General features: G+C 32.6%; 1 protein-coding gene across 1 annotated transcript in view; it reads left to right on the top strand.

Annotated features, from left to right (window-relative positions):
* Eif3e (eukaryotic translation initiation factor 3 subunit E) overlaps positions 1-13,496 on the top strand; it is a 30,383-nt gene extending 16,887 nt beyond the window's left edge. The window contains exons 8-13 of the mRNA XM_020179685.2: positions 1,977-2,103; positions 2,647-2,748; positions 4,208-4,317; positions 11,840-11,942; positions 12,246-12,380; positions 13,315-13,496. Coding sequence (XP_020035274.1) covers positions 1,977-2,103; positions 2,647-2,748; positions 4,208-4,317; positions 11,840-11,942; positions 12,246-12,380; positions 13,315-13,353 — 616 coding nt within the window. The 3' untranslated portion in view covers positions 13,354-13,496. The remainder of the gene's footprint in view (positions 1-1,976; positions 2,104-2,646; positions 2,749-4,207; positions 4,318-11,839; positions 11,943-12,245; positions 12,381-13,314) is intronic.
* The last annotated feature ends 452 nt before the right edge of the window (positions 13,497-13,948 follow it).

Raw genomic sequence — 13,948 nt, 5'->3', positions numbered from 1 at the left:
ATTAATTGTGGTTGTAATGATTGTCAAAAGGCAATATCAAAAGAAGAATTTAATAGAATTCTACAAATAATAAATTACTCAATTTAATATGTTGGTCAGTTGATAGCAGTATTTAGAGTACCTTGTAAACAGCATTTCAAGGACTAAATAGAAAGGGTTGGGAATGAAGCTTAGTGGTAGTGGCAGAGTGCTTATGGGCCTTCATGAGCTCTGGGTTCAAATCCCAACACTGTGAAACGAAGAATGAGAGAAAGGAGGGAGGGAATCTCAGTAGAGATCATTGTTAACATTTGAAGTCAATTTTAATGATAACGACCTTTAAGTCAAGTTATCCCTTATATTTAAAAAAATTATACTCAAATACTTTCTTTTGGGTTTTGTCAGTAAATTTTTTTTTTTCTTTTATAAGTACCTGCATAATCTCAATTTTTCCTCTTACCCACTGACCTGAAAATGTTTTTCTGGCCCTTTACAAAAACTTTGCCAGCCTCTGGCATATATTCTAGAAATATGTTTCCCAAGGAAGTCATCTGCTGGGGAAAGTAATGAAAGTATATATGGTACAAGATGTAAAGTTTTAAGTGAAAAGAACTATGACTTTGTTATATATGATAAACTTACTGATTTTTGGATAAATTTATGAGTGAGTCCCATAAATGCCTACTAAAATTATCTACCTCAAAACTTATGTTAGAAAACAGTTCTGCTTTCCTGTTCTTGTACACAAGGTCTCTAGCAAGAGAGAATCGAGGTAGACAATTTTGCTGTATGAATGTTGCAATTAAAAAGTTGCCACTTGAAGCCAGACTTAATTTTTCAGATGATGTAGCTTTTTAGGCTGGCGCATTTTAGGCCTTTTCCTACAAATTATTTATTCTGTAGTGGATATTGATTATTTTTCTACTTTTGTCTTGTTTGGGGGGCATTTAAGCAGGGCTAGGTGGCATAGGATAGTAGTAGATGTTAAATTCTAGGGTTCTTGAAAGAGTTTAAGCAGTGTTTTTAATAACAAAGTAATAAAATAAAAATATATTAATAGTATAAGAAAAATATATGAACCATAGTCTGGATGAACTTAGAGATACTTAAATTGGACTTGAAGGATGGCTAGGAGTTAGTCTTTCCAGGAATATAAGGGAGAGCAATTCACTCGGAGAAAGCTTTAAGGAAGGAAGTAGGAAGCAGATGGGAGATGGAACTGAATTGGTAATTTGGAACTTGGAGGTACGGTTTGAATGATCTTTAGTGACAGTTACTTCTGAGGTTGTCACAGTAAGAGGTGCTCAACTAGCACTTTATAGGATAGATAGGGTACTGTTTAAGGAAGAGCGGAGGAGAATACACTAAGCAACAGAAGGATTTGTCCACTGTTACCCAGCAGAATAGTAAGATTTTTTTTTTTTAAATATTAGCCAAGGCCCTGTTAACTTTTACTTGACATCAGTTCCTTTTTTTTTTTCTTTCTAATTTCTGGTACTACTGATTTAATGTAGGCTGTGAAATACCATAATGTTTTCTTTCTCCCAATTGTGTCCAGTTTTTTTATCACCTGAATTTTCTCTAATTTGTATTATATCCTCAATTTTCTGACTATGGTGAGTGCTTTCCATACAGAAGGTTTTCACTATTTGTCCTGATGGGTGAATGAAAATCATAGCTTAGTACTACTTAACACATCTGAAGTCCTGTTACTCAACAATGTTTATAGAATTCTTAGACTCTTAAATGAGTCTTCTGTCTCTTCTTAATTGGGAAGTGCCTGTATAAACTGGGGAATCATTGCTGACATTCTGTTTCTTTATTTCTTGGAGATGCCCTTAACAATATTTATTCCTCAATGTTTGCAGTCTTAGGCTAGTTAAACCATGCAGTATAATGGGCTGTTCAAGAGTTTCCATTAATTTAACACCCAGTTATATATGTAGAAAACTTGGTAAGTTTATTAAATGTTAAGTAATTTGTTTTTTTAATCTTAGGTACCTTAATGCAATTCAGACAATGTGTCCACATATTCTCCGTTATTTGACCACTGCAGTCATAACAAACAAAGATGTCCGAAAACGCCGGCAGGTGCTAAAAGATTTAGTAAAAGTTATTCAACAGGTAAAACTAAAATCTTCATAGATTTTCTAAAGTACCAAAACCTGCATAATTGCCAGAGTGACCATTAAGTAGAAAATGGTATTAATAGTCCCTAAGTTGGGCAAAAGCTGCAGTCCTGTTGGTTGCTTTTAAGTGAGCTTCTCAACAAAAGAACAACAAAAAAACCCCATGAATTAGAAAAAGAACTTAAATCTTTATTGGAGCTTTAGTAACTTAAGTATAAAGGAGGAATTGTTATCTAGTAGAGTATGAATATGTTTATAGCTAAGAAAATTCATCACTTTTATTGACTAAAGAATATTAGTTGTAGGAAATATAAAAACTTTTGAAATGACTGGAGAATTTAAAGAACACGGTTTGGAAGATATTGGAAACTTAAAGTATGATCTTGAATAAGGATGGGAGTACTTGCTTTGAGAATATGATAATGGATTATTTGTTATAAATTAATTATAAAGAATAATGAAACAAGACTAGAATAATTTAGGGACACTATGCTAAACAGTGTTTAACCAGATCTATACATTTGACTTAATTTTACAGGAGTCTTACACATATAAAGACCCAATTACAGAATTTGTTGAATGCTTATATGTTAACTTTGACTTTGATGGGGCTCAAAAAAAACTGAGGGAATGTGAATCAGTAAGTATGAACTTTACACGTAAACTAATTACATCCTGAATATATGCTAGAGTTGATCTTGCATTGTATTAATTAAAGTAATGATGTAATTATATCAGAAAAATGTGTTAGTCTTAAAAATAGCATATTGGAGGAGTACACAAAATTTTAATGTTTGCATATATGGACTGTTTGTTAGGGTGATTTGTTAAAACATTGGAGTTATTTTAAATGCTTAGGTGAATCCTTAATTCCATGTCTTAGACTGAATGAGCAAATAATGTGAAATATTTCATATGTACTGGCAAGGCCACTTTGAATTAAACACAGTTGTAATTCTCAATTTTACATTATAGTTGGACTTATTTTTAGACTTTTTCACATGATTATATTAATGTTCTGTGTATACCAGACAGTTGACTAGTTAAATTTTACAAGTCTTTTCTGTTGTTCATTAGACACTAATGTGCTTTCAGAGCAACAGTGAAAGTTAAATTGCAGTAGTTTTGAATAAATTAGTTTAGAAGTTTTAATAAACTAAAAATTTTGTCTGCTAAATGTAGCTACATTTACCAGCGTCACAGGTTACTAGTCATCAATTTCATGTTGGTTTTTTATTTTTTTATTTTTTGGTAGGATTGGGGTTTGAATGCAAGGCCTTGCAATTGCAAAGCACGTGCTCTATTGCTTGAGCCACACCTCTAGTCCATTTTGCTCTGGTTATTTTGGAAATTGGGTCTCTCGAACTATTTACTTGGCTGACCTTGCACTTAGATCCTCCTGATCTCAGCCCTCCAAGTAACTAATATTACAGGCATAAGTTGCTGGTGCCTGGCCAGTTTCATGTTTGTTTGTTTGTAGTTCAAGCTGGCCTTGAATTCACAGTGCTTCTGCTATAGTGTCTCAATTCTTGGGATTACATGTGTGTACCACCAACAAGTAAACATTGGTTTTTATTCATTATGCTAAATATTGAGGCCCTCTTATGAGTTCAGAACAGTAAAAGAGATCCTGTTCTGTTCTCGAAGTTGAAATAATTCTCTTTTTATTATACTATCACTGGAACATGAGCCATTTCTGCTGTTTTTTCCTTTGTAATGTTCCAAGTCTGCTTTTTTCTAAATAGTCATGTCTTTAGTCTATTATTTATTTTAAATTCTAGAAGAGCTATATCATCTATGAAGTACTTATAGTATATTGGACAGGACAGAACTACTTTATAAGTGCTCTGTTACCTAAAGTCATAAGTGACCTTGAAGTTTTGGGAACATTTTCTTTCATTTTTTTCTACTTACATGGTAAAACTTAAGTTATAAGCTTCTTGAACATGGTGTTCTAGAAAATGTGATATAGAACTCTTAGGTGATAGAATTGTAGTGAATAGAATGGTAAGTAAACCAGACAAAGTATTTAGTCAAGTATTTGGAAATTGCTTGTTAGCATCATTAATTTTTTTTTCTGTCATATTTTACATGTACAGGTGCTTGTGAATGACTTTTTCTTGGTGGCTTGTCTTGAGGATTTCATTGAAAATGCCCGACTCTTCATATTTGAGACATTTTGTCGTATCCACCAGTGCATCAGCATTAAGTAAGAAAATTGATTTGATACATATTTTCTACTTAAAATTTCCTAAAAATTGCTATTTATTAGAAAGTTGTATTTATTAGGATTCCAGTTAATTGGATTTTTATTTTATCTACCTTTTAAGAGAAAAAAGGAAACAATTTGGTAGTGATTTGTAACCAGTCACTTTTCTTTGAATCCTGGGATGCTACATACACAGATATCCTTAACTTTGGTGTGTATGGCACATCATAATTTTTCAAAATGACAGGAAGACTTTCTCCCACGTTTTCAGTTACTTTTTTAAGAAAGAAACACTGTTACACCATTACATAGTGAAGTAACCAGTTTTAAAAGGGTTTTCAACAGTAGTTCAAACAGTAGTTCCATTAGTAAATTGGAAGTTCTGTTAGAAGACCATTACATTTGGTAATTGTTTTTGTTGATTAAGTTTATTTTATTTAATTACATATTTTGATTCTCATACAGTAAATTCCTATGATAACCTAAAATGTTGAAAGGTGGAAAACTTATGGTGAATTTTATTTGAAATTTTCTGTTGTGTGAAAATATTATTAGGAAAAGACTGTGAAATATACACGACCTATTAGAAACTAATTTTACATACTAGGGTTTAAAAAATAATTAGTGCTCTTTGGCCACAGAGAAGTCAAATATAAAACATGAAAACTTTGCACTTTAAGGTTTACCTGTGAGAAATTTTGTGTAGACTAAATTCTTTTTCTTAAATGCCTTTTCTGTTTGCTAAGGGATGCATACTTGCTTGCCTAATTTTAGTGAGTTGTCATTGAATGGGTTATCCAGAGTTAGAAGTATAGTGAGATCATGGGACTTTTCCTATGGGAATTGAATCAGTTTTAAAATACTTTACATAACTTGCAGATATTAGTTATAAAGTCTGGTTCTTATGTTCATATTCTATATTCTTCATATGTGGTTGGTTGTGAGATAAAAGGGAGGTACATCACATATGTCACTTTTGAACAATAGATGACTTAATTCTTGAATTTTTTGTTTTAATATTTGCACTTAAGGCTTGTAAAAGAGGAATGTTAGTATTTTGATTTTCCTTGTGAATTTTTTTCCCATTTCCAACTACAGTGTGGTCATTTAGATTACGAGTTATCCTGTCTACTCAGGAGAGATGTGTTATCTCAAAGAATGTAACAGAGTGGGAATGCTTCTATAAACTTTATGTGATATTATCATTACCTAAGAACCTAAGAAAATTTCAGAGCTGGAGCTGTGGCTCATGTGGGCCTAGCAAGCACAAGGACAGGCCATGAGTTCAAACCTCAGGGAGAGACATTGAGTTTAAGAAATTTTCAGATTTATCATGGTGTACACTTTTATTTTTTCTTTGATCCCTTTAGATTTCTGCTAGATAGTGTCTCCAGAGAAAGTGAGTACTTTTAGACTAAATTTCTAGTGACTTTCCCAGTCCAGAAATATTTTTCTTTTAGTAGTAGACCTTACTTTCATACTAGATTGCTCAAACTTTTGTTGGCTAATATTTTACTAATTTGGATGATTAAAAATGAATAGATTATGAAAGAATACATAGGTTAATTTTTTCTTATCAAATATTAAGTTAGAATTTTTGAGCTGAAAGAAATTTTAGGGAACTTCTAACCCAAAACTACAAGATTATTGTGGGATAAATTAAAATTGTCTTCTTAGTGGAACTCTTTGCAGTGATGGAAATGCTTTGCATCTACTTTGTTCAGAATGGTGCACTTGAAAGGTGGCTGACATTTCAAATTCTAGAAGCATGGTTTTCAGATCTTACATGTGTGCAAGTGCACTTCCTCCTCCTCCCCCCTCCCGTGTGTGTGTGTGTGTGTGTGTGTGTGTACACATATAAACAATGAGACATTTTCAAATGCAGTATTATATAGAACACCTCTTTGGAACCCTAAGGCTTCTTGGAAACAGTTTTCGAAACATAAGTCAGTACAGTGCCATTGTTTTTTACATTGGAAACTTAAGGCTAAGGCTAAGGAGCATTAAGCTAGCTGGGTCTTATTTAATCTAGTCTAGGCTGATAGGATTTTCATATTCATTGTACCGTACCTCACTATATATTCCTTTTTGTTGTGAACAATTTATGTTTACAATCAGTTTAGACCAACTGGTTGTTTAGAGTATCATTTGAGACAAAGGGGAAAGATGAAATCCTTAAGTCAATGTTTATGTCTGGCTCAGAATCTCTGTAGAGTTTTGGCTTATAAACAGATTCTTTGCAGCCACTGCAAACTTTTGAATCAGATTTAGTAATGTACTATTCTGTGAAGTTTAGGAGGACTGCTTTGTTGTACCTCAAGTGTGATTATTCTAAAACATAGAATTGAAAACCACCACATTTACTCTTCTGTTTTTTTAGCCATGTAATTACAGCCTGTTAGAATAATGGAATGACAAATCAGTGACTTAATATCTTTATAATGTATAAGGTATCGGCTTTTTTGTGGTTTTAAAGCTGCTTTACTGGACTAGAAATTCAGCAACTAAAAATAATGTTAAATATCTATGTTGGGTTTTAACAAATGCTGTAAACATCTTCATTTACGTGTAGTGGTTTAGAATCCATGAAAATAAGCAACAGAAGTAATCTTACCTTTAAACGATGCATCAGAAATTGTCTCTAATTCAGATGTCTTTAAACCTAGCTGTACATTGAAACTATCCAAAGAAGTTAGACAAAAATCTTAAATTTTTAAAGAATAGATTTTCTGGTCTTATCCAAATTTTAATCATAACATAACTAATAATACAGTTATTCAAAGAAGAAAACATCAAAAAAGTGACTCTTCTGTTCAGACACTGGCAAGAAAGTAGTAAGGTATGTCTTCAAAGAGCATAAAATAAAGAGGAAGAAGCAGATATTAAATATAGAATCACAAATTATAATAGATATTTTGAAGAACAGTGTAGTGACTAGCAAGAATTGCATGGACATATTTTGTGTCTTGGAAAGCCCAGATAAATAATTTAGATAGACGTTTCAGTGAACCCTGATAACTCTCTAAATGGAATGTCTCAAACTAGACTTTTTCTACTTAATGCTAGTCATGACACATTCCAGTCATCTCTAATTAACGTACACTTATGATATTTTATTGTTTTGGAGGGGGAAAGGGAAGTAAGTGTCCCTGGCCTCTTTTCAGTCTCCCAAAGAACACTTTCAAATGCTAAACAGAATAGTATTATAAACCCATGGTTCAGCCAGGCACTCGTGGCTCAATGCCTTTAATCCTAGCTACTTGGGAGGCTGAGATCAGGATGATCATGGTTCTAGGCCAGACCAGGCAAATAATTTGTGAGACCCCAATCTCCAAACAACTGAAGCAAAATGGAGTGGAGTTGTGGCTCAAGCAGTAGAGTGCCTGCTTTGCAAACACAAAGCTCTGAGTTCAAATCCCAGTCTCACCAAAAAAATAATAAAACTCATCGTTTATTAAACAACTCCTTCTGTGGTTTGCAGGATTCTCTATTTCTTGACAAAATGGCTACAATCATGTAGTATAATAATCCTATCTTTATAAAAATGCACATTAAGATTTTTTTTATGTATAGCTCCATAGGATAAGTTACAAATCTGTTTATCATAAAGTATGCAACATCTTTCAGAAATGATTACTGACATGAGGTGAGGTTAATTTAGTATAGCTGAATAGTTTATTAGATATGGTGTGTGTCTGAAATTTTAAAGCTGTTCTAAAATAATTCTTGGACCATTTTTCAATTGGAGATAAAAACAAAGTATGAAAATACATTTTGAGTGTATATGATAAACATGTTGGAGTATACATTAATGTGATTTCCCTATAAGAGATTAAGTTTTGACTTTTCATAAAAAGAAAGTTTGCCAACTACTCTTCCATTTCTTTATGTTATGAACTCATTTCTTCTTCACTTATTTTATTAAGTAACATTTTAGATCTTAAATGTTTTTCTTCAAGTTCTTATTTCCACATAATAATTTATGTTTAAATTATGCTTACTGATAGTAAAAATAAAAAGGTGCATTACCAGATGGAAATAGTTTCAAAGATCATTATCATTGCATTTCTGTGTTAGCTATAAGGTCATACACTCTTAACTACTGAAGATGTGAAATTCAATGAGAATTTTCAGTTGTTGCATGCAGTATTTAGCATTTCTTATTCTTCTGTTTTCTTTCTTTCATGTCTCACAGTTACACACAATTTCTATCTAACACTTATTCTTTAATTAGCCTTCATAGCATACTCTTATGAAAGATGTGGAGTTTTCTTTGATATGTTGACCATGGTTTTCAATGAAAAACCAGACCAAAAGTTCTCATATTTTTTTGCTTGAATCTGCAGTATTTGAAATAAATTGTGGGTATCAAAATTTAGAAAGTTACACTGTCTGAAAGGCAATTAATAAGACATGAAATGCTGTACTTGTGATCCTTATTTACACACATATTTGATGATATGAGAGGGTGGAGGGAAAATTATGACTTGGAGGGTTCGGAGAAGAGAGGCCCTCTTTGGGAGATTGAGCATTGAAGACTTGATAGAAAGTCAACCTAGAGTTGATGAAAGTTTTAATTAGTTCAGCTAATGTTCTCCTTTTTTTGTCTGTGGGGGGATGGGACTCGGGTTTGAACTCAACTATGTTTTTGCAAAGCTCTACCACTCAGTCACACCACCAGTCCATTTTGCTCTGATTATTTTGGAAATGGAGTTTTGAGAACTGTCTACCCATGTTGGCCTTGAACCACAATCCTCCTCATCTCAGTCTCCCAAGTAGCTAAGATTACGAGCATAAGCCACTGGTACCCAGCTATGTTTTTAACTGGAACAGTGGTACTAATTACTTCCCAGAAACAAAAGGAAGTATCTGACTTTTCTGCTGGACTCATGAACATGTTTAATTAAAGAAGTTGGACTAAAGATGAAGTGGTACTTTTTGCTTTTTTTGAAAGCACTTTAGGAGCATGTGCATATCTTATTTAACATAGCCATGTCATGTTTTTATGTCAGTTGAGCCCGAAAACTAGTTGTGAAACACATGTACAGAAAATAATGTCTACTTTAAACTGTCTGTAGACAGGGTTGAGATTTTTAGTGTAAGCTAAATGTAGAACTTGTTTCTGTTTAAAGCATTTAATTTAAATTTTTCTCAGAAATTCTGCGTTTTGATACATTAATAATTCAGTTAATCAACTGAAAAGATATTTTACTTCAATTTACTGATCAACTGAATTATTTCCAATAACATCAGGTAAGCATGTTGATAGCTTATGCCAGGCTTTTTGTCTTTTAAGTTTTCACAGAATAGTACATTTTTATTCTTTAAAAGCTTTACTGTTTTTGCATAGAATTAATTAGAATGGAAAATAATTGTGGACTTTGAATTTCCATTATTCATTTGATTTCACTTACTGTATTTTCATGTTACTTAAGAAAAACTCTACTCTTGCCACATTAATTTGCTTTCAGAGTGATTGCTAACTTAGATAACCTTAGATGCCATCAGTAATTTACTGATGCTTCTTGGGCCTTATTTCATGCTTTTCCTTGACTTGATTTACTGAGTAAAGGGTCAACAAGCACAGTGCAAACAATAAATTGCCAAAGTGGGATGATAGGCCAGAGCATGTAGACATTTATGGGTCTTGATGCATATTGCCAAATTGCTTTAGCCATGTTGAAATGAGATTTAGAATTCTATACAGAGTCCTTAAATAGAATGGGATATTCTTTCTTTTATTTTGAAATCTGAGGTTAAATATCATTTCCTTACAAACTGTCCAAAGTCCCAGACTAGAATTAGGTGAATATCTCCATCCCTATCCTCTACCTTAAACTCTCTAAAGGTTGAAAACAGATGATTCTTTGTCACAAGCACCTAACCCAGTTTATATTTTGCTGAATGAATGACAAGAGAGAGAATTGGTTTGGTTGGCTGGCATTTGGTATTCATAAGACACAATAATGGGAGACTGAAAAAATAGGTTGTTGCTAAATTACAGCTCGCTATGAATGAGTAACTTACAAGTTCATTTTATTCCTTTGGTATAAGAGCTCTAAGTTTTGAAAGGAATCTGGGACTAACATGGTAACTATGTAAACTGAACATAATTAATTGCTATCTGAAAATAATGTTTCTACTTTTTAAAAACAGAAAGTAGAGATCTTGAAGATTGAAGTTTCAATATATTTGGTACAAATTGTTTCATTTATGCTAGAGTAGAATGGCAAGTATATTTTTGGAAAATTCTTTATCTTCAACAGCTTCAGATATTTGCTTACTTTGTTAGTACAGATGAGAGTGAGGTTTACATTTCTCTAAAATAAGTCAAGCACCAGTGGGAAACTCAAGGAGTTTATTGGGAAGCCGCAGAAAACACTAGTTGTAGGAATTTTTCCTTTAAAAAGTCTTTTTGTTTAAGTAAAATGGTATTCTTTCCTAACTTCAGTGGATTGTTTAAAACTGGGATTTTTAACTCTTAAGCTTGTCTTAAGGAAAAATGATTATCTCTTCCTAGATTTAATTTTGGACTATTGTAATTTAGGTTTTACATTTTGAACAAAATTCTATCACTAAACTAAAATAGGGATAGGTACTTTTATTAACTCATTTGGTTTCATTGGGTTGAGAGCTTTAAAATTGCATTATAAGGCAGTTAACAATGGCTTAAATGTTTACATTTTAAAGGTGGGAATACTGTCAGATCAGGGATTTTAGCCTGTGATATCCCAAGGGACAATTTTGTCGATAATCTACTTCTTTTAACCAACCAATGATTACATTAACAGGTTGAGCAGTGTGTAATAACTTCAAATGAAAACAGGGTAGTTACTTACTGTTAGTAGACAGTGTCATGCATATACATGTATACATAGCCTTCTTTTGCCTGCTACAGACACTAGTGCTTACTTCAGTCATGTTAAATCAAGCTCTACCTATAGTGGCCCTCTATAACTTGACTGTAAGTTGGAAAAATGTAAAATGGAAATTGTTTTATATGTTCCTGTCTGTCTGTGTCTGTCTCTTCCTCTCTCTTTTCTGTTTTGTAGCCATATAGGTTACATAGGGTCCTCCAATGAATGAATACCCCAGAGCTTGTAGCAGAGGCATATACAGCAGCCCTGAGCTTTAGTTATTTTTCATTATATTATACTTACTACTGATTTAGTGGGTTTACTTTGTCTAGTCATTATTTATCATAAAACATTTTTTCTCCCTTTAATTGTCATTTGTTGTACCTTAGTGTAAGGTGTTCTAGAAACCAGAAGGATTTCCATAAATGCAGAATATAGTGCTTTCCCTTCAAGCTCTTTATAGTCTAGCTGGCCAAATGGAAACAGTACAAAACAGTTGCCACAAACATGGCCAATGCAGATGGTAAGGGTCATGGTATATATGAATAAATGACTCAGAAGTACTCAGAAGTTTCTGTGCACACTGTGGGTTAAACACTATGTGCATAAAACTGAAGTTTTTAGGCCTAGTTAATTAACATTACTGTTTTTACTTTTTTTCTTAGTATGTTGGCAGATAAACTAAACATGACTCCAGAAGAAGCTGAAAGATGGATTGTGAATTTGATCAGAAATGCAAGACTGGATGCCAAAATTGATTCTAAATTAGTGAGTATTGTACTAGTGATGGTACATACCACATAACAATTACTGATTATTTTATACTTTCAGAAATTTTTAATTAGAACAGTTTATTCCATTAAAAATTTTTGTGTTAATTTTTTTTTTCAGTGTATAATAGTTCTTTGAAGGCAAAATCAACCTCCTGTTTTTTTTCTTGCTGAGTAAATGTCTTTTGTACTTTGTATAAAAATATGTGCAACAGGCATACAGTGTTACTCATATTTATGACTTGGTGGGACATTCTAGTCATTAATATTACAATAACAGTTTCTCTCTGTTTCATTTTAGGGTCATGTGGTTATGGGTAACAATGCAGTCTCACCCTATCAGCAAGTGATTGAAAAGACCAAAAGTCTTTCTTTCAGAAGCCAGATGTTGGCTATGAATATTGAAAAGAAACTTAATCAGAATAGTAGGTCAGAGGTAAGAACCACAGTTTTCTGTTGTCTGGGATTTATCAACAATGTAACATAACTGTTTTATCAACTTTAAGAAGGTATAGATATAAGTTGTATCAGATTGTGCATTTCTTTTTAAGCTTGTGAACATTTTGTTTAAGAGATTACTGAAAAGAATTTTGCCTTTGATATGTTATATACATTAGTCAAGAAGACTTTAAAATATTGGGTTCCTAGTTTATTATAGCTATTTATTTCCTTTTCTTCCTGCGTGACTTCTTATTAACTCATTTCCTCATGGTTCTCAGCACATCATTTTGCTACTCATAGATGGTAACTTACAAATGTCCTCTTTCAAGTGCTTGAAATCTGTACTTTTTGTAAATCTAAAGAAAATTCTTGAAAAATATTGATCTTATTATGTCTATTTGTGCTGATCTTATACAAATTTCATTTTATGTATTATCTGGTGTTCAGAATTAACTGTCCAAAAATAATCCCCCTTTAGTGGTTTAGATTCTGCATAGTGGATGTTGAAGGAACTTGAATGGCCTTGTAGCTTCAGAATCAAACCATTTTTAATTTTCTTTAGCCATTATGACTGTGTAATTGGAGGGCAGGAAATTGTTAGGAAGCAACTCTGGAATATCCAAGGACTTCTTTTAATTGAGCCTTGAGGAACAGATTTGTGTCTTTAGAATAGTCCTTTAGTTTTAAAGAGAATGTTGAATTAGAATTAGAATAGCTGAGCTTAGAATATAACTTTTATATAGTGTTTTTTTTTTCTGTATACTTCAGGATTAGTTTGTATTGATTGTTGGTGATTCAATCGTTACACTTTGTCATTGGCCAAAAGCTACATCAGATGATATTTTTGCTGTATAACTTGTTTTTTCTATGTTAGCATTTTCAGAAAGTATTTTCTTTTCACCCTATTGATTTCTCTCCACATATTTTAGGCTCCTAACTGGGCAACCCAAGATTCTGGCTTCTACTGAAGAACCATAAAGATGGAAAACGTATAAAAGAAAAACAAAATAATCAAGCCATTATATAAATGGTGACATACATTTTAGAAGCAATTAACATACTTGGTGTAAATTTTGGAGCATTTGAATAAAATTGGCTGTGGTTCATTTTATCTTGCTATGAATTTATGTGTGCGTGTGTGTATGTTTTAACTTTTTATTTTGAAATAATATATTCATTGGAAGTTGCAAAAATAGTACAGAGAGATTCATGTAAGCTAAAACCAATCTTTCATTACGTTTCTATAGAATGGTATCAAAACAAAGATACTGACATTGGCACAATGTGTATGATTAAGTCGGTGCTATTTTATCATGTGTAGATTTGTGCAGTCAAGGTACACAAAACTACTATCAGCAGATCATGTTCTCACTATACCTAACCCCCCCAGCATTTCTAGCCTTTAGCAACCACTAAGGTGTTCTCCATCTCTATAATTTTGTCTTTATGAGAATGTATCAGAAATTGACTTAGTTGGCCCATGTCCAAAGGTTCTACATGTGCAGATTCAACCAACTTAAGATAAAAAAATTGTTTTAAATTGGGTCTACATTGAATATATAC

This window comes from Castor canadensis, chromosome 3, assembly GCF_047511655.1.
Source record: "Castor canadensis chromosome 3, mCasCan1.hap1v2, whole genome shotgun sequence".
NCBI lineage: Eukaryota > Metazoa > Chordata > Mammalia > Rodentia > Castoridae > Castor > Castor canadensis.
This window is presented reverse-complemented; position numbering and strand designations above follow the sequence as displayed.